General features: G+C 42.6%; 1 protein-coding gene across 1 annotated transcript in view; it reads left to right on the forward strand.

The window, feature by feature from the left end:
- Window positions 1-20,424, forward strand: part of emilin1a (elastin microfibril interfacer 1a) — a 33,819-nt gene extending 13,395 nt beyond the window's left edge. The window contains exons 2-12 of the mRNA XM_063495695.1: window positions 7,130-7,246; window positions 9,148-9,314; window positions 9,669-9,768; window positions 9,995-10,103; window positions 10,189-10,359; window positions 13,826-15,103; window positions 15,690-16,104; window positions 16,426-16,542; window positions 17,338-17,355; window positions 17,455-17,589; window positions 17,688-20,424. Of these exons, the coding sequence (XP_063351765.1) occupies window positions 7,130-7,246; window positions 9,148-9,314; window positions 9,669-9,768; window positions 9,995-10,103; window positions 10,189-10,359; window positions 13,826-15,103; window positions 15,690-16,104; window positions 16,426-16,542; window positions 17,338-17,355; window positions 17,455-17,589; window positions 17,688-18,007 (2,947 nt within the window). The 3' untranslated portion in view covers window positions 18,008-20,424. The remainder of the gene's footprint in view (window positions 1-7,129; window positions 7,247-9,147; window positions 9,315-9,668; window positions 9,769-9,994; window positions 10,104-10,188; window positions 10,360-13,825; window positions 15,104-15,689; window positions 16,105-16,425; window positions 16,543-17,337; window positions 17,356-17,454; window positions 17,590-17,687) is intronic.
- Window positions 20,425-21,138: the final 714 nt, after the last annotated feature.

Genomic DNA, 21,138 nt, shown 5'->3' on the forward strand with positions numbered 1-21,138 from the left:
CTAAGCTTTATCTGCTGTCTGTGACGCTGAGAGTCAGTAAGGCCAGATAATAGAGCGGCAGCGCTGTCCCACTGAATCCCTGTGACGAAAACAAGTCAGCTAAAGTGCGAGAACAGGAGGATGAGCGGTGATGATTAACCACGGCTGTGTGACTTGAAACGCTCTCTTTTTACTCTTGCTTTGATGAACATGTTAGATTCCCATTTCTCAGTCATTTTAAGTAGAAGAGAGCAAGACCAGAGGAGGTAACCCAGCAAACCACCACGAAGCATAATGCAGTGCAACCGACCACCAGACCGTGGAAGCTGGTTTGGGGTACAGGGCAGAGTTTTACAAAGACGTTAAACACAATGTAACTGAGGAAAATGTAATATATTAAAAACAGCAATGCACAGCTAGTGGAACAAATCACACGAGTGTCTGTGCTGAATCTGTGGAAGCATATAGAGGCAGCTCCAGTGCTGTTTGGACGAATGGGCGCTGGGTGATTTCAGCCAAATGTCATTCAGTGGTGCCGACTCCAGGCTGAACTGAATCCCACCAAAGTTTGAAACCACTTCACATCAGTGTGAGGCAACGTGATACGCTGTAAACGGACCAAATAAGCCACAAGTTTCTGCGCACGGCTTTTATCTGCCATCAATATTTCATGTGTTTTTCCCATAAACCCTGCACTCAAACTCCATGTCATATTGGTGAAAAGAGAAGTAACCATCACATGTATTATTAGCCTTTTACATGAAGGACCACGAACAGCCCACTTTGATCTGAGTGAGTGAAAACTCCTCTTTCAGTCTAAAGATGTTTAACTACACATTTAATCCTTGAGATGTCTTAATATGAGATAAAGAAGTAAAATATCGACAGCACATCTGAGTTTTTCTGCTTGCTGTGGTACCCTCTTTCTGAAACATGCTGTTATAGATGCCTTACTGATCGATCTAACCAGGATGAGACAAAGATCGGAGGTCAGAGCAGCTGTTGGGTTATTTCAGGTTGAATCATCATCTGCACAATTATTTTCTATGGGATCAACTCGATTGACACACAGATACAAAAGCTTCACAGACTGACACTAAAGATCTAAATAATTAACAAATACTTTTTGTGTTCACTGAAACAAAATGTATTATCCTCATTAAATTTCTCACCCTTCACCTCACATCAAGCATCGAGTCAGAAGGAAACTATGGTTATTATCCACAGAGCTCACTTTCATTAAGCCACTGCTCTACCAAAACAGTGCGCAGGAACACTATAAATAATAATTCAACATCATAACACACATCAGAGGGAACGTTAGTACGCTCCCTTCAGCCAATCTGAAAAGATGTTAATGAGGGGGAATCACAGGCGGATTTAACAGATGTAACCACTGTTTTTAACCCACTCATACATGTCAGTGATAATCTGTCATCACATTAGCCAAGTAAACCGTGGCTGTAGAGTACAGTGGTTTACACATGCACCTAACAGAAGACAGAACAGACACAGGTCAGTTTGTGGGCTGCGTGAGGAGGGAAGCTGTGAAAAAACAAAACTAACAACAGCCTAATCTGTCACGTAGAGCTATGAACGTCTATTCATTCTGTAACTTTGGCTAGCTTTAATATGAACATCTATTATTGTGGACAGAAAACATAAAGAAAATAGGTCCCATTTAAAAAAGAGAGTAACAAATCTTACAGGCTGTTTCCATTTTAAATGAAACTTTAATCACTGTGTGATTTTAAGTAGCGTGCTTTAACTTTTCTACTCTCAGCAGAAATGGTAAAAATGGTAAATGGCCTGCATTTGTATAGCACTTTACTTAGTCCCTAAGGACCCCAAAGCGCTTTACACTACATTCAGTCATTCACCCATTCACACACACACTCACACACAGGTGATGGCAGCTACATTGTAGCCACAGCTGCCCTGGGGGCTGCCGGACACTGGCGCCACCGGGCCCTCTGACCACCACCAGTAGGCAAACATGGGGTTAGTATAGAAGTTGTTGAAAAGCCTTTTTGTAAGTGTACAGTGAAAAGCAACAGTAACTACTTTAAAGCTTTTAGGATCACAATAAAACGGGTGCCAGTTTAGCTCGGTGCGCTGAGCGGGCGGCCACGTGCAGCTGAGAGCATCGACCCGCCGCCCTTTACCGCATGTCTTCCCCTCGCTCTGCCCCCGCTCTCCTGTCCTTTCTTCACTGTTGGACTGACGTCATGAATTTAAACCAAAATTTTGTCTGAGGTGCTTCTTTAAACATCACCTGGACCTCTTTGCTTTCTACAAGAGAAAATTATGCTCAACGGTTGTTTTTAACTGTGTTTTTATTGATTATAATTAAATGAAATGGATGTCTCAGATTCGCGACCTTGGCGTATGTTACAGAGCTGATGAGCTGCCGTAGTTCACGATGATGCTCACACTGCAAACACAGCAGGGGTAATTGTTGAAGTCTGATGTTTTAAGTTCACCATGTGACATGCGTACGTCAAGAAGACAATGTCGTAACCTTATTTGTTGTCATTTGAACAAACAAACATAAAACCAAAGGTCATTTTCAGTGATGTCCTCCACAGTTGTCACTTTGCTCGACTCTGTGTGTAAATGACCTCAGCGTTCGTATGTAACGCACAGGCTTTGGTGTCGTACCGCGATCAGGTTGATGGCGTATTTGCAAATGTCCTGACCCAGCAAAGTTCCCCGGGAAGCAGGTTTGGGTTCTTTAAATGAAAAAGCTCCAACAATAAGTAAAGTTTTTGACAGTGACATGTTTAAGGTGTGGCATCAGACTAGATTCCATCCATCTGTAGCATATGTTAGCATATGTTATGTTTCAGGTCAACAAACATTAACAGCAGTCTGACAACTAATTAGTTCACTTTCCCATGAAGAGAGGTAATAGGTCATGGGGGGGTCAGAACATGATAAACTCTTCTTGTCAATGAAACAAGCTCTGGAATGAGGAGGGGGACAGTTTACGGGGTGGGGGGTGAGAACGAAGGCTATAGGAGGAGAAAAAAAAGGAAAGGAGACGAGTAGCAGATAATAAACAGAGATGGACAGAGAGGCGCTCGGGTGCCAAAAACTGTGTGAGACTGAACACAGAGAGAAAAGTGACAGCCGTGAAGACTGACAGACAGACAGAGGGACTGAAGCTGCTGACTGACTTCCCAGGATGAAGGAGCTCCTTGTGTTCTCCAACTTTTATCCATAAAACACTTCATAGTTGTGCGTAGACGACTCTGGGAGTGACACTAATTGGCCGTAATGACCACTGGAGAAATAGCAGCAGATGGGGATTGTGGGTAATATGAAAATGATGATAGAAAGTGACTGAAGGACGTCTGTGTCTCAAATCTATCTGCAGCCGTTATCAAGAGAGACATCAGAAGGTCAAGGGCGATAAGGCAGACGAGGACAAACGGAGTAGCCTGCAGACTGTGGGAGTGTGTGGGAGTGAGGGTGTCGTGCTATGAAAGCATGTTTATGGGGACGTTTTTTTGCTGTTTTAACAAATGTTTGACCGTCCACTTCATGGGAATTATTTTAGGATTAATATTTGAGTTGGCGTGAAAAGTATGGATTAAGTTAAAACCTGAACCTAGCATTAGAAAGCTGCTATAATGAGCATTATTTTATCAACATTGGATTTAATTTAGTGTGAAAAGTTCTTTTCAGTTAAGCAGCCAGTGTTATTTGAGCCACAGCGGGCAGCTGTTTCCACTGAAGTCACTGGCAAACAAAGTTAGCCACCAGATTGTGAACAAGAAGCTCTTAGGAGCTGCAGTATTATTTTACTATTTTACTTATTTATTTACTTTTAACCTTTTATATTGTGTATATTGTCTATTTTGTTACTTAACTTTCTGTTTATTTTCATCTTTGTGTATAGCGCTTTGTGATGCCCTGTCTATGAAAAGCGCTTAATAAATAAACTTTACTTACTTACAGTCCCCTCAGGGCTCAGTGAAGGAGGGGAAGTACATGATGCGAGTGAATACTTCAGCGGGAAACATAACTCTAGATGCATGCTGCTGTTGATCTGTAATTTTGCTCTTTGCAGCCACTTTGTGCTTGGTGTTGTGGATTTCCATGTGCGTACTGTAGGATCAATGAACATCGTGTTTCCTTGAACAGGTGGGAATCGGTGGTTCAGAGGGTTCATCAAAGGGTTACCCTGTCAGCAGTGACACGTGTGTGCACACCGAACACTCTATGTACACCATATATAGTACACCTTGTTAGTATTAGGTCAGATTGGTCTAAGGAGCTTGGAAAGAAAAGCGTCTCGACGTCTTTAAGTTGCTTGAAGATGTTTCACCTTCAGTTTGAAAGACTACGATGATCTGGATGACTGAGAACCTTCACAGACATTAGGTCAGGTTCCCTTTAGCGTTCAGAACTACTTTAATTCTCGATGCTATAGATTCAATCAAGTGCTGTAAAGATTCATTGAAGATTCATGTCTATATTGACATGACAGCATCACACAGTTGCTGAGATCCATGATGTGAATGTCTTTTTGCACCAAAGGTGACCCAGTAGGATTGAGATCCGGTGACTGTGGGATTTGAGTGCAGTGAACTCATGAAACCAGTTTGAGATGATTGTACCTCTGTTACATGGTCCATTTTCCTGTTGGAAGCAGACATTAGGAGATGGGTAGGTGTGGTCATAATTGGATGGTCGTTTAAATGATGCTTAGTTCGTAGTAAGCGGCCCAAAGTGGCATCAAACGCAGTTTTACCACCAGCAGCCTGACCCATTAATAGAAGGAAGGATGGATCCATGCTTTCATGGTTTTTACACCAATTTTGGACTCTGTTTGAATGTTGCAGCAGAAATGGAGACTCATCAGACCAGGCAATGGTTTTCAAATCTTCTTTTTAATGAGCCTGTGCTAGCTGTGGTCTGAGGATTCTGTTCTTAGCTGATAGCAGTGTTCCCTTTCTATCAGCTTGAAGTAGTCTGGACACTCTCTCTGACATTAACAAGGCATTTGATCACAGAAAAATCTGAAAAAGTGTTCATGTGCGACAATCCCAATCAAACCTGTCTGGTTTAGCAGTTTAGCAGGTCATGTTGACCATGTCTACGCACCTAAATGCACTGAGTTGCTGTAGGCTCAAATACAGTGAAACAACCAGAGAGAACACTATGTGGACAGTGTAGAGTGAGGTTACTATCATAAACTAACTTCAGCTTTTTGTGTGATTCTTGTGTGAAGTCCACTAAGTAACCCAGTATTAGCACAACCAGCTTGTAGCTTTGGAACATCAAAGCTAACAAAGACAGGAAATATAGTTACGTTTGGAAAAACTGGAAACTGATGTTGCTGATATTTGTTTGCTTAGACGAAGCGACCTGCATCCCGGGTTAACATTATGTGCTAAACTAGGCTAAACGTTTTCTTACTCTTATATTTTGTTATATATTCTTCCTGTTAAAAGGGAGTTTTTCCTTCCCACTGTTGCCGAAGTGCTTGCTCATAGGGGGTCATATCCCACATAGCAGACAGGTCTGGCCCGGATCTGGTGTCAAGCCGGCACTGCTGGCTGGCTTCTGGAATGGTAAGTGGTATGTCATCCAGATACGAGCCAGGTGTAGATGGCACTGTTTATGTGATGACAATCCATATCTGGGCCGATTATGGTTTGGGTTATGTGGCCCAGGCCCATAGAAAACAGGTCTGGCCCAGATCCGGTATCAAGCTGGCACTTCTGACTGACTGGTGTCATGGCAGGGTGTATGTCAACCGCATGTGGGCCAGGTCTGGCAATGATGACACTGTTTATTTTCCTATTTTAGGTAGAAGACCCAAATACCATGTTGCAATACTATACAGCTATGGTAGCTAATGTTTCAAACGCAGGTTTGACAGGTTTGAGTGTGTACACTTTATCCAAAACCCAGTGAGGGTTTCACTCATGTTTGCCACCGGGTGGCTGTAGCTCAGCAGGTAGAGCAGGTCACCTACTGATCGGAAGGTTAGTGGTTCGATTCTTGGCTCCTCCAGGATGTCACGAGTGTGAATGTAGGTAGGAAGCACTCAGTTTAGAGCAAGTGTGTGTGAATGTTATATGGAGCACTTTGAGTAATCTGCGAGAGTAGAAAAGTGTTATGTAGGAATCAGTCCATTCACTGTCTGAACAGAGTTTCGTCATGTTACTTTTGCACTATTATGTTCCGGCACATGTTGTTATTACATGGCTTGATTAAGGTACACATTAGGCTGACATCTGGGGCCAGAGCTGAAACTGTTCTGGGCCACCACAGGGCCAGTCTGCTGCTGGCCCATGTGTGGGCCACCTTTGGCAGACCAAATCTGGGCCACCAAAGGGCCGTCATTCTTTGAGGTATGTGGGCCAGATCCAAAATGAATATTTCTTTTATATTGTTATCTGTAAGGGGAAACGCAAACAGGCGCTTTCATACTTACAGCACATTTACAGTGTATCTACCTGAAGCTTACAGATACTAAATACATTGTGAATATTTTCTAATATTTAATAGCAGCTGTGACTTATACCCATGCATACACTGAGATTTGTTTATGAAGGTATTGCTTCATTTTTTAAAACTGATGTAATGAACTGAAAACTGTTTGCAGAGAAAATCTAATTTACTTTTGCAGTTACTTTCCAAGAAGATGTGAACCCTGGTTCACGACTTCTCAGATTTGTGGAAAGAGATAAGAAATCATGCATCTGACAGGCTTTTATAAATGTTATGCTGGGCATTTGTGAATAAATGTAACTCTGTGTTTACTGCAAAGATATGCAGTATAAATACTGCAATGAACTTGGTGTGTTGCAGTCATTGTTAAATTCATGTACTTATCATAAGTGATCTGACTTTTGCACCAATTTTCCTGGAGTGTAGCACAGAATAATAACTCCAAGTCTAAGGTCTGAGATATTAATCTACAAAAACTCCAAACAGTGGAGACTCACATTCAACGTGTGACCAGAGTTTTGATTGTCATTCCTTCCCTGTTTTCTGTGCCAGGGAACGTAGAGCAGAACCGGAGCGAGGGTGAGGTGCTATGTTTGTGTTAACGCCTGACTCGAAACTCTGAGCTAACTGATAGCCATCGCACACTCATTCATCTGCCATTTCCTTTCCCCTGCTTCAATAGGAACTGGTGCGCTTATGTGGTGACGCGCACGGTTAGCTGCGTGATGGAGGATGGCGTGGAGACGTACATCAAGCCGGACTACCAGCGCTGTGCCTGGGGACAGTGTCCTCGAGTAGCGTGAGTATCTATGCCTCATCTCCGTGTTTCCGGATACTATTCCGAGTTTAGCCTTGCCATCTTCAAAGCCGCAGGAGTCCTGCACCCTGTATCCATCATCTTGTTCTATTTCCTGTCTGTAGACTTCACTCAGCTCTCTCAATCTTTTGTCTCCCGGGCTTCAACTACGAGGTCAGGAGGGCGCCTGGTTGAAGCTGGGCTTCCACATGATTGCAGCTCCGTACTGGTCTCTGGGTAATCTCAGTGATAAAGTCTCTTTGGTGCAGACCGGTGAATATCTACTATTACAAGTAACGGAGCACATTTACTGGAGATAGGACTCGCTAAATGGGTTTTCCAGTTGTGGATGTAATGCTTGGAGAAAACATTAATCGAGCATTGCTGATGTTTTCCCTCCTTTGAAGTCTTCACTGTGTTGTCTAACCCTGGCCTTGCCGCTTGATCCCGATGCCTGCCAGGGGCCTCAGTCTAAACCTGGGCTATGCTAAGAATGAAGCCAACAGGAGTTCCAGGCACCGCAGTCTCGTCTCCTACCCTGCAAAAACAATCTTCTCTTGCTCTCTGTTTCTTCCTTTTATGATTCTCTCACTTTCACTTGCTAACTCTGCCCAGCTCCTGCTCCCATTTCTCCGAGCCCTGTGTTGTTTTTCTTCTACGAGGACCTTTTTTCTCACGCTCACAGAAAAGGGAGCTGGAAGATGAAATCTTTTCTCTGTGTTACCTACAGTAAAGTTTGTGGAACGTCACGAAAGGAAAAAAACTTGCTGAACTTTTGCAGCCGCGGCTTGTTAACATGCCTGTGATGATAAATCTTTATGGAGAGTTTTGGCCAATTTTTGGTTTATTTATTGCGTTAGGACTGCAAATGAGACCAATTCAGAAGCAGAGCTGAGTGGCACATTAATGATACGACTCCAGCAAAGCTTTCCAAATAAAACATTCTTTTCTTTTTTTGCAAAGGAATGCTCTAAGAACAAGATTTTGTACTGGCTCAGTGCAGTTCCTTTGGAAAATGAGAATTTAAAGTCCCTGTAATCTCATTCATCATCAGTAGATGATTTGCTGCGATTTTCCTCACATCTAATGACCTTTGCACATGAATATCAGTGTACAGCACAATGATGATGTCTCATGCAGGGTTTAGGGGCCGCTGCAGGTCTTTGACTTGGTTACATTGCAAATATTAAATCTTGCAGTGTCATCACCGGGAACAAGTTGGCTGCAGTTTTTGAAGGCAGAAACCAATAAGGCTAAAAGTTTGGTGCTTTTTGGTGCTATTAGTTATCTGTGAGGCTGTACTCAGGCATGGCTGCACCTTGAAACCAAACACAGACGATAGCATGCTGACAGGCTAATACATGTATGCCTATAGACTGTTAAGTCATTTTTTCTAAAATCTATCCTGACTTTTCTACACTCCATACAATGATACCAAAAAAGACTGAGAGCAATATAAAGCTAAATTTGGCCATAGAAAATAAAACAATTTTTTGAGCCACCCCATATGGAAAAGATATATATAAATCTTATAAAGTTTGTATCTGTCTTGTGTGAAACTTGTATGAAAAGCATACAAGAGTGAAAACAGATATAAGATCCCTTGAAAAATTATATAAATGAAACTTGTATGTTTTGGATACTTACTAAAACAATATATGAAAGTAATGAGAAAGTGGCCACTTTCATGAGTAAATCATATAAGCCTTATATGATTCACTATATGAAGTAGGCCACATCTGATGCAAGTCTTTTATAAGTTTTTTCTATTTCTTTTCCATATGGGACACTATAAAGACGACCAACACAAACTAAAAACAATCGAGATGAAAGGGTCACGGGGTCGGACGAGTGAAAACACGAAAATCTGGATGTCATTTCACAAACTCCTTTTTCATCCTCAGCTATCGGACGTACAGGAGACCGAGATATAAAGTCGCTTACAAGATGGTGACAGAAATGGAGTGGAGGTGTTGCCATGGTTACTCCGGGGAGGACTGCCACAGTGGACCACAGGGGACACCCGAGACTGGTGTCACGGACACAGGTGGTGGGCAGCGGGGAGGAGAAGGTGAAATTACAAACAAATAAAATATTCTTTATCTTCTGAGTGTTGATACCTCAAGAATGAAAGAAGACTTGTGGCCTCTGATAATGTAAAGGACGACTGCATTTAAAGCCTTGAAACATCAAATGGTGATAACATTAAAAAAAATGAAGCTCAGGCTGCCGTATTATGTGCGTCACACGTACTGAACCTCAGTGAACTGTGTGTTTCCTTTATTACTGGAAAATGGTCCAAATCTGGAAATATGAAAACAGTCAGTCAGTATAAGTAGCTGACTGAAAAACATGTCGAGACATTTAGCAAATAGATTTACAGCATTAAGCAGCACATTTTACACCTTCCTTCCCTTTTGTCCAGGAGACACAGAGAAGATCAGACAGCTGGAGAACACCATTCATGGCCTGACCAAAGACCTCAACAACATGCAGACCACCATCAATGGCATAAACCAGAGGCTGTACGTCAGTGTTGTTTTTAATACATGTGCATGCTTTATTTCATGGACTGAGTTTTGTGTTAGTGAAACGCTGTTTAGTGGAAATAAAGAAACTAAAGTGTTGTTAGGGTCACGCATGGACGGCACACTTTCAATTCCTGTTTATTGCACTGGAGATATACCTCAACTTTGGAGTGGATGAAAACTTCTCACACGCGAGGGAATCAAAACTGTTTCTATCTCATAGGCACGGGCTGACTGGGGCCATTGTCCCTGCAGATTCAGCTCAACCACACATGAAGGAAACCATCAACAGCATCCAGACAAAGCTGGATCATCTCTATAACAGAACACAGGTAACTCTGTGGCTGTCCAGAAGTCTGCTGTTTGTGCACGCAAGCATGGATGATGCTCATTTCTGTGACTGTTGTGGTCATTTAGGCACATGATCAGACGCTGCTTACGATCAACAACCACCTGGTGAATGGAGGAGGTAATGAACTGGATGGAGCAGGCCGAGGAGGAGCTGGAGGTGACCAGCTGAACATCCTAAAGGAAGAGATACTGACAGAGCTGGAGAGGAGGGTGTCTCTGTCCTGCTCTTCCTGTCAGGTAAAGTCCAAAATGTCCTCATTCATTATGTCATAATTATATCAATATGGCAACAATCACCATTATTTCCCCACCACCAATAAAAAATGAAGGCGTACTTGTGGTTCGTTTACTAGCAGTTAGATGTTCATGCCTTTGCCCCTGTGGGAAGCGATTTTTTCTGCCCGAAGCAGTAAAAGATAATGGCCCCATGCTGCAGCATAAACCACTGCACAAACAAACAGTAAAAAAGGATTACTTAAGAAAAAGATGAGAAAAGTGAAGCGACAATAAGGAAACAGTTTACCAGCTGCATTACATTTTTTTGTTGGGATTCAACATAAATCAGATAAAGTGAGTTTTTATTTGCCTCGTGTGCTGTCATGGCTCCCTGTGGGGGTCGACACATAAAGGGCCCCACACTTGTGCACACCACCTCACAAAGCCACTCCTTTGTTTGTCCCAGGTGCTCCTGCATTGTCAGATCTTCACTCTGAGCACATATGACCTAAAATGCTGCATACAAAGCGTCGTAGCAGGGCGATTGTCTTAGTACACTGGGCAGCTTCTACAATGACACCTACACCTGTTACGTAAACTAGAGGATGTTATATCGTCTTGCGACCTGTTTCAAAACAAGGCTATAAAGTCTTTCGCACAATAGTAAAATAGGTGGAATGACGAAGGTTTGTAAATGTACTTTTTTATTCAGTATGACATGAAAAGAGTAAATGAGCCCATAAACCAAGCAGGAAAGTGTTTACAGAGGTAAAGGCACAAAGTCATTGACCCACAGGACTACCGTGAGTCTTTTTATAACCACAGCGGTCGCCACCTGTTGGTCTTCAGATAGAATGCAGGTTTAAGGCACTTCAGCATTAGCTTAGCCTCACTTTCTACTGTCTGTGTTTTTGCCAGCTGTGATCTCAGTCAGTAGGATACAGTGTTGGGTAAGTTACTTTAAATTAGTAACTTAGTTACATTACCAGTTACTTCTATCAAAAGTAACTCAGTTACTTCAAGTTACTCTTTACTTTCAAAGTAACTAGTTACTAGGAAAAGTAACTTTGGTTTTACTCAGAATTCTCTTGTTAATGTGTTGCTTCCGTAACTGGATACCCAGCCAGACTGCCAGTCTTCTAGCTTGCTTACTTGCCACAAGTGCACTGTGCCACCTACCAATAGAAAGGAAAAGATAATGTGCACATTTCCACGAGAGAAATCCCAGGCCTGGACCGTCGTTGACCGCCGCCATGATTCTAGCCTACGTCACAGCGTCATGTGCGCTTTTTACATCCAACACTAAAACTGCAGTCGTGGTGCTTTCGATTGTACTCAGAACTCGGAAATTCTGCCGTCCGAATAGGAAGATGTAGGTAACACCAGACTGCAGATGAGCTGCATACAGGGCTGGACTGGGACAAAAAATCGGCCCGGGCGTTTTGACTGACCGGCCCACCATTACAGGAAAAATCATAAAGCCTTTGAATGAAAACAAACGCTGTTGTGACAGTGATGTACACTGTCTTGATGGTATATATGCATCAATCTATCAATCGTTTGTTGTAAGATTCAGATAATTATTTAATAAAAGCGAGACATTTTAAATGAGAATAAGAAAGTATTTCTTTGTGCCCCCTTTCCCTGTTAATACCCTACCTGGCCCCCTGGCAACACTTTGCTAGACCCGCCCCTGCACAGTTACCAGCTGTCAGCTACTTAGAAAAGGATCCTGGTGTTATTTGTCTCTCAGAAACAGTTCATAACTTCAACTCATTCTTGTCACCTAAAAGGTAAACCTGTTTCTCCATCACCTGTTCAGCTCTGATGATTCAGTAAGGACATCTCCTGGTTTCATCTGCATGTTTCCCTCTCACCACATATCCAAACCGACATCATGACCAGCAGCTTTTACAGCTGTGGCTCCAGCAAACATCAGCTGATACTAGAAATTAATATGAAATAAATTCTAACAACAGCTGATCAAGCTTAAACGTGCTGCTGTTGTTTAGCGCGACCTCCGCTGGTTTCCTCTTTCTGGCGCAAAGTGGGCGATAAACAAACAAGAGAGAAAAGCCGATCAGCTGATCATTGATCAGTTTCATGATTGAAGTAGCAACAGGAGAGGGAGGGGGAGAGAGTGAGAGGAGAAGAGGCAGCTGACAGCGTAACGACGCAGAATAAATCCAGCTTTGTGTCTTTTTCATTGTAGCTGAAGTCCGGGACAAACTGTGTTCCTTTTCACCTCAATACGAAACGCGTAATATTTTCTCTGAATACGAGACGATTTTGTTTTTACAGGATGGTTGGCAACTCTGCTAACTAACCTTATGAATAAAATAAAGTTCAACATCATAGCACCCACCCAGCTGTATAGAAACCCCGTCATGCTAGCTAGTACGCAGTACGAAAAAGTCAGCATAACGAAAATAAACTCCACCTAAACTTGGTTTATATCTGACCCAGATAGACTGCAGGTCTGTTCAGTTCACCTGACACTCGGACCGGCGGCCACCTCGGCTCTCTCTTCCTCCTGCGTCCCCTTTCCCTCATCCACCTGCTGGCCTCCACCACTTGCTAATGTTACAGAATCTGTGGAAGCTCCGTGATAGTCACCACAAGAAGTAACGAATAACGAGCCTATCTAAATCCCAGTAACGATTAACGCGTTCCTGATTTGGGCATAATAACTAGTTACCGTGCTCGTTACCACAATAATAACGTAGTTACTGTAACGCGTTACTTAATAACGCGTTAGTCCCAACACTGGTAGGATATGATTACACATCCACCTGCAGCTTAGCTGGATGTGCAAATCTGGTGATGGTGAGTTTGTTAGCAGATGACATCATATAAGAAAAAAGCTAGCTACAGGATCCAGTCTGGGATTGGATGAAGTAAACAAACATGGTTGCTCAAGACAAAAATATTTATCTTTACTATAGCCTCAGAATGCAATGTATACATAATATATGAAAAAATTATTTGCAATATTACACAATGAGTGATATTTACAGGCCGGGGAAACAATATTGAATCAGAACGTCCTTCCTTTTAATGGAGCGCTGTAACCTTTGATAAGAAGATTAAAGAGAGGTTTGGTCGTGGAAATCCCACCTCCACCATCCCATACTTGATTTCTTGGCCTGTGTTAAGTAAACAGTGATCCATAAAAAAATAAAAATAATAAAACATCAGCACAAACACTTTGTACCAGGGGCTTCGTGGGGTGACTCTCCAAGGCTACGCAACTTTCCTGTTGGTGTAGTGTGTAGATGGCTCAGTGCTTTTCTCCTGTAGAGTGAAGTAATACACATGGTATTAGTATAGAGATACAATTACTCCTGCTGAGAAGCAGAACAAAGCAAACCTACAGTGCAGGAAAAGTACCTTTGAAACCCTTAGAAATCACAAAAAAATCAAAGTTTCAAGTATGTTGAAAGAATATGAGCCTGACATCATGACGGCTATGTCTCGTTATCACCAGGTCGGCGTGGAGGACCTGAGGCGCCAGCAGCAGGAGGACAGGGACCGGATCGCAGCCCTGGAAAAGAGGATCAGCTCCATAGACCAGCACTTGAGGCAAAGCTTGGAAATCTCTCGCAGTGAGACCGAGCGCTCGCAGGCCTGCTGCAACACAATCACTGAGCTGGGAAGGAGGCTGTCTGATGTCGAAGTCCGACTCACCTCCACTGCAAACAAGTGTGACGCTATTAAAGGGCGGCTGGATAAGGAGCTCGCTGGGACGGGTGGAGGAAAGGGAAGAGTGACAGAGGACCGGTTGAACGGCAGGCTAAGAGAACTGGAGAAGAGGATGAATACCACAATGAGGAAGACGGAGCAGAGGTGTACTAACACCGGGAACAACATGAAAGAAACTGTGCAGAGAGACGTCACTCAGCTGCGAAACTCGGTCCTCGTTCAGCTCGATGACCACAGCTACAGGATCGGTAAAGTAGAGCTGGATGTGGCTGTTCTTGGAGACACGGTCAAGGACCACAGTCGACGTTTAAGCCAGCTGGAGAACATCACGACCTTCCTCGACAGACGGCTAACATCAACCACAGACATGTGCAGAGACACCTGCGGGCCGAACGCAAGAGACCGAACAAGTGATGAAACTGTGAAAACTTTAGAGTGGAGGGTTGTGGCCAACCAGGATGAGATCCAAAAGTTTAACACCAAGCTGAACAACCTGTCGGTGTCAGGAGACTCGCTGCTTGAGAGAGTGATTAACTTAACAACTGATGTGAAAAAGATAACAGCTGTGACCGGGAAGGATGGCGAGCACTTCAACAGGATCTTCGCTGAAGTGGAAACTTTGGGCCGCGATTTTAAGGAGTGTTTGATATGCAGCACTGTAGAAAAGGACCTGCTCACATTTAAAAACTCCACCACGATCAGCCTCAACAGATGCCAGACGGCACTGACGGATCTGCGGAGAAAAGTCGACTCGGGAGAATCTGTCTGCTCTCAGGTTTGCTCCAACCTCCAGGAGGAGGTGGGACGACTCAGAGAGGACGTGGAGGAGTGCACGGTACAGTGTAAAACCAACATAAATGATCTAAAGAAACGTCTGGAAGGTCACACGGTACATAGTGGAAAATTAGGAGGGGATCTGAAGTCTATCCAAGGAGAGCTGGCTGAGGTCATGGATACTTTTAGCTCCATTAATGACACTCTGAAGGGCCTGGGAAGGACTGTGCAGACACACGGGCACACGATAACAGATCTGACCCACATTAAGGACAATATCATCATTGAGGTAAGAACATGTGATGCAGATAATAGCCTAGTTATGCACTCATCTGTTTGACATGTAAACCTTTTAAAGCCATTAAAGGATTTTTCTGCTTCTAATAAATGTTGACTGCATTGTGGAGTGGCTATAAAGTAAGTAATGAACCAAAACAAGGAGACTATATCACTGTGACTGTTGGTAGCTTGGATCAGCAGGCATAGCAGCGGAAACTGCCTGGAAAAACAGAAAGAGCAGTGTTGGGTGGGCTGTGCAGTTGTTTAGTTCAATTGCACTGCAAGTCAAGAAAACACCAGCAAACAGAAAATGATGCAAAAGCACACAAAAGAAAACAGAAGTTCAATAAAAAACAAGAGAAATTCATAAAAATTTCTCTTGTCTAAAAACGTGTAAAAAACTGTCATGTCTGCCAAATGCATCATGGTTACCTTTGGAACTGTTTTCATAGAATATTAATACAGTTATGAAAATAGGATATTACAGATATTTGGGTTTTCTGACAGATGATGTGCTGACCGTAGGAGAATAAATTGTGGAGCAAAGGAAAACAGAAAAGTCTTTTCATAGTAGAACTTTCAACACTCTTTTCAAGGTGAACAACCTGCAAACGGACCTGGCAGACCACGTCGCTGACTCAAACACTCGATTCAGCGATCTGGGCAGAGAGATCCAAATAATTAGGAGCAACCATGTGACTGAGATCGGGGAGTGCCGGAGGTCCAGTGACGGCCTAGATCGAAGGCTCTCCAACCTCGAAAAAGTGTCTGGGCGCTTCGACTCGTTTTCTGGAAAGCTGGAGGGCATCAAGGAGGGCTTGGACCGACATGTGTCTGGGCTGTGGACCTCTGTTAATGGACTCAATGTCACAGTTACTTCTCAAGGAAATGCTATTGAAAATATCCAGAACGTCCAGCTGCCTCACATCCACTCCAACATACACAGGCTGAACTCATCAGTGGTCGACTTGGTCAGAGACTTCCACAGATTCAAAACACGGGACTTTAAGGGTGAGTCACAGAGGGCAGATGGCGTGGGATTTGAATGCTGGTCGAGAGATAGTTGCTCCCAACTGAAGGGAGGTACGTTTGGACTGAGGGAAAAATAGATGAAAGAAAGATTCCAGGCAGTCGTCATAAAATGATTTAAATTGTGCTCTCTGCCTAAAAGCGAAGTTTTAGTAAATATGACAGTAAAGGGCACGTCCCATGTCATGTGTCACAGCTTATTATACATGTTTTTAGAGTTCTCTTTAAGGATAGTGTTACTGGTAAAGAGAACTTTTCCTGGAGTGTTTCCCAGCTGTCTCACCAAACATTGCACTCCTTCAGGTCCACCTGGTCCACCTGGGCTCCGAGGAGAGCAAGGGCCCCGGGGTCCGATGGGACCCGAAGGGAGGATAGGACCTCAGGGCAGAGATGGTGAACAGGGACCAATGGGACCCCCAGGTAAATACTGTAGGCCCAGTTTTGGAACCAGAGCAGTGATCGTCGTAGGCCAAAAAGATGGAAGTTAAGCTTAATCAAGCTAGCTAAAGTTAGCTATGTTATTTAGGAATGTGCATTTGTACACCGTTTGGATGTGACTCCTGGTAAAAACTTTCACCAAACAGAGGCTTCTTGAACAATCTGTCAACACCGCAGCAGCATATCATTTTTATTTGGCTGATAATTGGCATTATTCTCAACTAGATGATCAAATTTAGGTTGTTTTCTCAGGGCTTATTTTTTATTTTCGTGTGTGTATGTGTTGTGTTTGTTTGTTTGTTTTTTTTATATATCTCTTTGGACATACTGCAAATCGATTTCCCACTGGGGACAATAAAGTTACCACCATTGAAATCTTAAATCATCACACCAACTAAAATGCAGTAGAATGTAATTTGCTTTAAATTATTACTCAAAAAAACCATAAACTATAGAACTATGAATTGCTAATGCGACCCAGTCATGGGTCAAGGCACATGTGTGAGCCATCTCCCACTGGGACACAAACTTCAGTACAGAAGAGTAAATTTAGGTCAGAGTAATGAGGAATACCATAAACTGACTTCTCCTTCTTACTAGTTTGAATTTACTTTTTATATAAATAAACACGTGTATTAACAGACGTTTTTGGTGCATCTTTGATGTCTCTTCATTAACATGTTGCATATGTACAATGTGATAAAAATCAAATATAAACATGAGGAATGGTATCGCTGGGTCTAACTCGCTGTTGTTATCTTTCATCTTACTTTCCAGGTCTCAGAGGTGAACAGGGTATGTGGTGTTCTTATCAAACAGCAGATCAAAGTGCGACTAACTCTTTGATCTCGAATCCACGGTAACACCTGCTCTTTGTTTCTGCTCTATCATCAGGTCCTCCAGGCTCCGATGCCCACGTGCCACGCCTTTCCTTCTCTGCCGCCCTGACCCGCCCGATGAGGAACACGGGAACCATAGTGTTCAATGAAGTCTTTGTCAATGAAAATAACGCCTACAATCCCAAAACAGGTGAGTTTCACTACAACGGACGTTTCAATAGTTTTAGGTTTTCTTTATTTCAACTCAGTGTCTGCAGTCAGTCATTATGACCTCGTCCTGTCCCTCAGGTTATTTCACAGCTCCTGTGCGTGGGAAGTACTTCTTCAGTGGCATCCTGACAGGCCACAAAAACATAAAGATCGAGGCAGTGCTGTCCAAGTCCAACACTGGTGTGGCCCGAGTGGACTCGGCCGGATATCAGCCTGAAGGCCTGGAGAAGCCCATGGCTGAGGCAAAGCACATCCCTGGAGCGTTAGCTGTCTTCAACGTCATCCTACCCATGGAGGAAGGGGACACGGTCTGTATTGACCTTGTAACTGGGAAGCTGGCCTACTCCTCCGAACCTCTGACCATCTTCAGTGGGATGCTGCTCTACGAAACCATCTGATTGGATGTGTAAAAATCCTGAGCGTGAGAGCTTCTGATTTGTCCAAGAGACAGTGCCACTGAGAAATTGAGATTATTGGACTGGATCTATTCAGCAAGACAAAAGCTTATATTTGACCTTCAGTGCCAGGAAGGATATCAGAAGTCCTTTGTAACCACAGTCGTTTGTTCTGTGTTTCACAGCTTTAAGGAAAACTATTTTAGGCAAGAGCCATTGGTGTGTTTTTGTATCCTGAAGAAGCCACTGCATGGTTATCTAATAATGTCACACGTTTTCACTAATATTTTCATATATATCTACAACCAATCCCTCCCCCCAAAATTAAATAAAAAAAAATTGGCACATTGTGTAAAATGGAAATAAAAACAGAACACAATGATTTGTGTCATAAATCCACCTTTTTATTCACAATCGAATACACAAAACATGTTTATGACTCTTATCACTATATCCCTCATCTTTAAAAAGCTGGGAGCTAAGGAGACCAGATGCTGGACTTTTGGGAGAGGATTGTTGTCCCATTGGTGTCTGTTAGAGGATCCAAGCTGCTCAACAGTCCTGGCTCTTCTCTGTTGCACTGTAATAGATGCATTATGCAGCTTAGCATTGTCTAAGGCCTTCCCTGAAAAAGATGTCTGGATGGGAACTCGTTCTGATCTCCCACCTGTAAGTATTCCATAGGTACTGTTGTGCCTCCACACCATCAGAGAGGCAGGACTTGAGAGCTGCTGACAAGCCGAATGGTGCCTCTTCTCTTTTCTTCAGAGGACACGGCATCCATGTTTTCCAAAAAGAATTTCAAATTTCAATTCTTCCAACCACAGTTTTCCACTTTGCCTCAGTCTATTTTAAATGAGCTTTGGCCCAGAGAAGTTTCTGGATCATGTTCGTGTATAGAGCTTTATCCTGCCTTTGTGGATGTCACGGCGGACTGTAGTCACAGACAATGAACCTTACAATTAGATGCAAAATGTTCCTCCAGCTGTTTCTTTTTAGTAACATTAACTTTTCCAAACTTTTTTGAGATTTGTTGATGCAAACCAAGTCAAGAGCTAATGTTTTTTTCTCAAAATAATTTCAGCTTAAACTTGTAAAAATATGGATCCATAACATTTCAAAATCATTGCATTCTGTTGTTATTTTCATTTTACATGCCATTCCAACTATTTTGGAACTGGTTCAGGTAGTTTTTTTCTACTTTTAGCTCCGTATTATGTCACTGAGAATGGATATTCCTTATATGGGCACCTTAGTTGTGTAGCCAATAGGAAGAAAGTTGGCTCAAAGTGGGGCGGGGGAGCTGAAATTGCTTCTTTCAGACAGAGGATGGACCAGTGTAAGATAAAAAAGGGTTATTTTTAACCAGGGATCCTTCAAAGCTACTCAGCAAAGCTAAGCAGAGTTCAAGAATGAAAACATGGAGCTGGAAGGGAGCACCACCCGTGCCATTTAAAGAAAGGTTATCTTATAAAAAGATGATTAATGTGAGGACTTTTTGTCCCTTATCCACCCACAGCATACCAAATGATCAGAGGTTATTACACACACTTCCTGAATTATTCCTTGGAGTTTCATTCTTACCACAAGTAAATTCCCAGAAACACAACGCAGAGTGCCAATTGTATTGGAAAAAATGCAGAGTGATGAAGTCCAAAACACTATCACTATTCTTTAGGAGGAAATGCACAAATGAAGTCACTGACAGTTTGGTGGAGAAACCACAGGATTCTATAAATCATACAAAACAATAAGAGCATTATAGGACATTAGCTGTGCCCAGAAACACAAGAGGACGTGGAGGACTGCCAAGGGCAAGAACAGTTCTTCTAAGGGACGTTTGTGAGAGTTCAGATGGTGAAAGTTATGTCGCTGTTACTATCAGTCGATCTTACGCTGGAGTTTTTATGCAAAGCAAACAATAACAAATACAGAAGCTACACTTATCCTTATATCAAGTATACAAAGCCTATTTCTTTGATTGAACACACACATATCCTGCCTTTGGTTGTCTGTTTTTCAAGTGTGTATTTTTTAAGGTGTTGTACATATTTTTAAATGGCTTGCACACTTTTTTGCAGATTCATATTGCATTTTTTACATTATGGCTTAAGAGTGTATTTTCTCTTTTTTCGTATCATACACGTTTTCCTTTGCAAGGAGGACATGTTTGTCATCAACTCTAGTGTGGAAATATAAGTGTATGTGTCTAAGCATTGTGTAACCTTAACAGACTGTACATATGTTTATGATCTTTAAGAATTGCCACTTCACCTCGCAAGGTACTGTATATGTTTTGTATGTTTTGCCACGTGTGCTACAAATACAGATACCCAGTGTTATACGGCTCACGTCAACAGTATCGCTCTCATCTGGATTTGGTTTCTTTTATTAAATGAGCTGGTATGCATCAGGTTTTACACACTGCTCCGCCTGCTTTGGACTTCACTTATTTAATCTGGCACTTCTTTGGCCTTCACAAATACACACAGCTGGGCTGACTTTTGTTTCTGGCTCCTACTTCAAACCTCTATCATCTCCTCCCTCGACTTCAACAGGCTAATTTTAGCTTAAGACAAGACAAGGAGTCTGTTAAACTGATTTTCTTTCATATGCTGCACTGCAGTGACCCCTAGTGTTCAGGATGTTTACTCCAGCAGCTGTTAGGAAAAGCTTAACAGTCAAGAAGCTCATTACTTATCAAAGAAAAGATATGTGCTCTTATTTGTGTAATGTTATAGCCTCATTCCAAAATGAAATTCTACACAAGTGAAAAACATTTTTGCTGGAAGTATATAAAATATATAATTACATATTACATGCCCATAATTACTCACAGACTTTGCTCGACATCGTGTTGAAGCACCTTTAGCAGCAATTACAGCCTAAAGTCTTTGAATATGATGCTACAAGCTAGCACTCTTGTTTTGGAGAACCACTCAAGCTCCACCAGGCTGCGTAGTCATTTTTGGCTCTCTCCAGAGATGTTCAATCAGGTCCAAGTCTGGCCTGTGGCTGGACATTCACAGAGTGATTCTGAAGCCACTCCTTTGTTATCTGGGATGTGTACTTAGGGTCATTGTCCTGTTTGAAGATAAACCTTCGCCCAAGTATAAGGTCCAGAGAGCTCTGGA

Source organism: Pelmatolapia mariae, linkage group LG15, assembly GCF_036321145.2.
Source record: "Pelmatolapia mariae isolate MD_Pm_ZW linkage group LG15, Pm_UMD_F_2, whole genome shotgun sequence".
Lineage (NCBI taxonomy): Eukaryota > Metazoa > Chordata > Actinopteri > Cichliformes > Cichlidae > Pelmatolapia > Pelmatolapia mariae.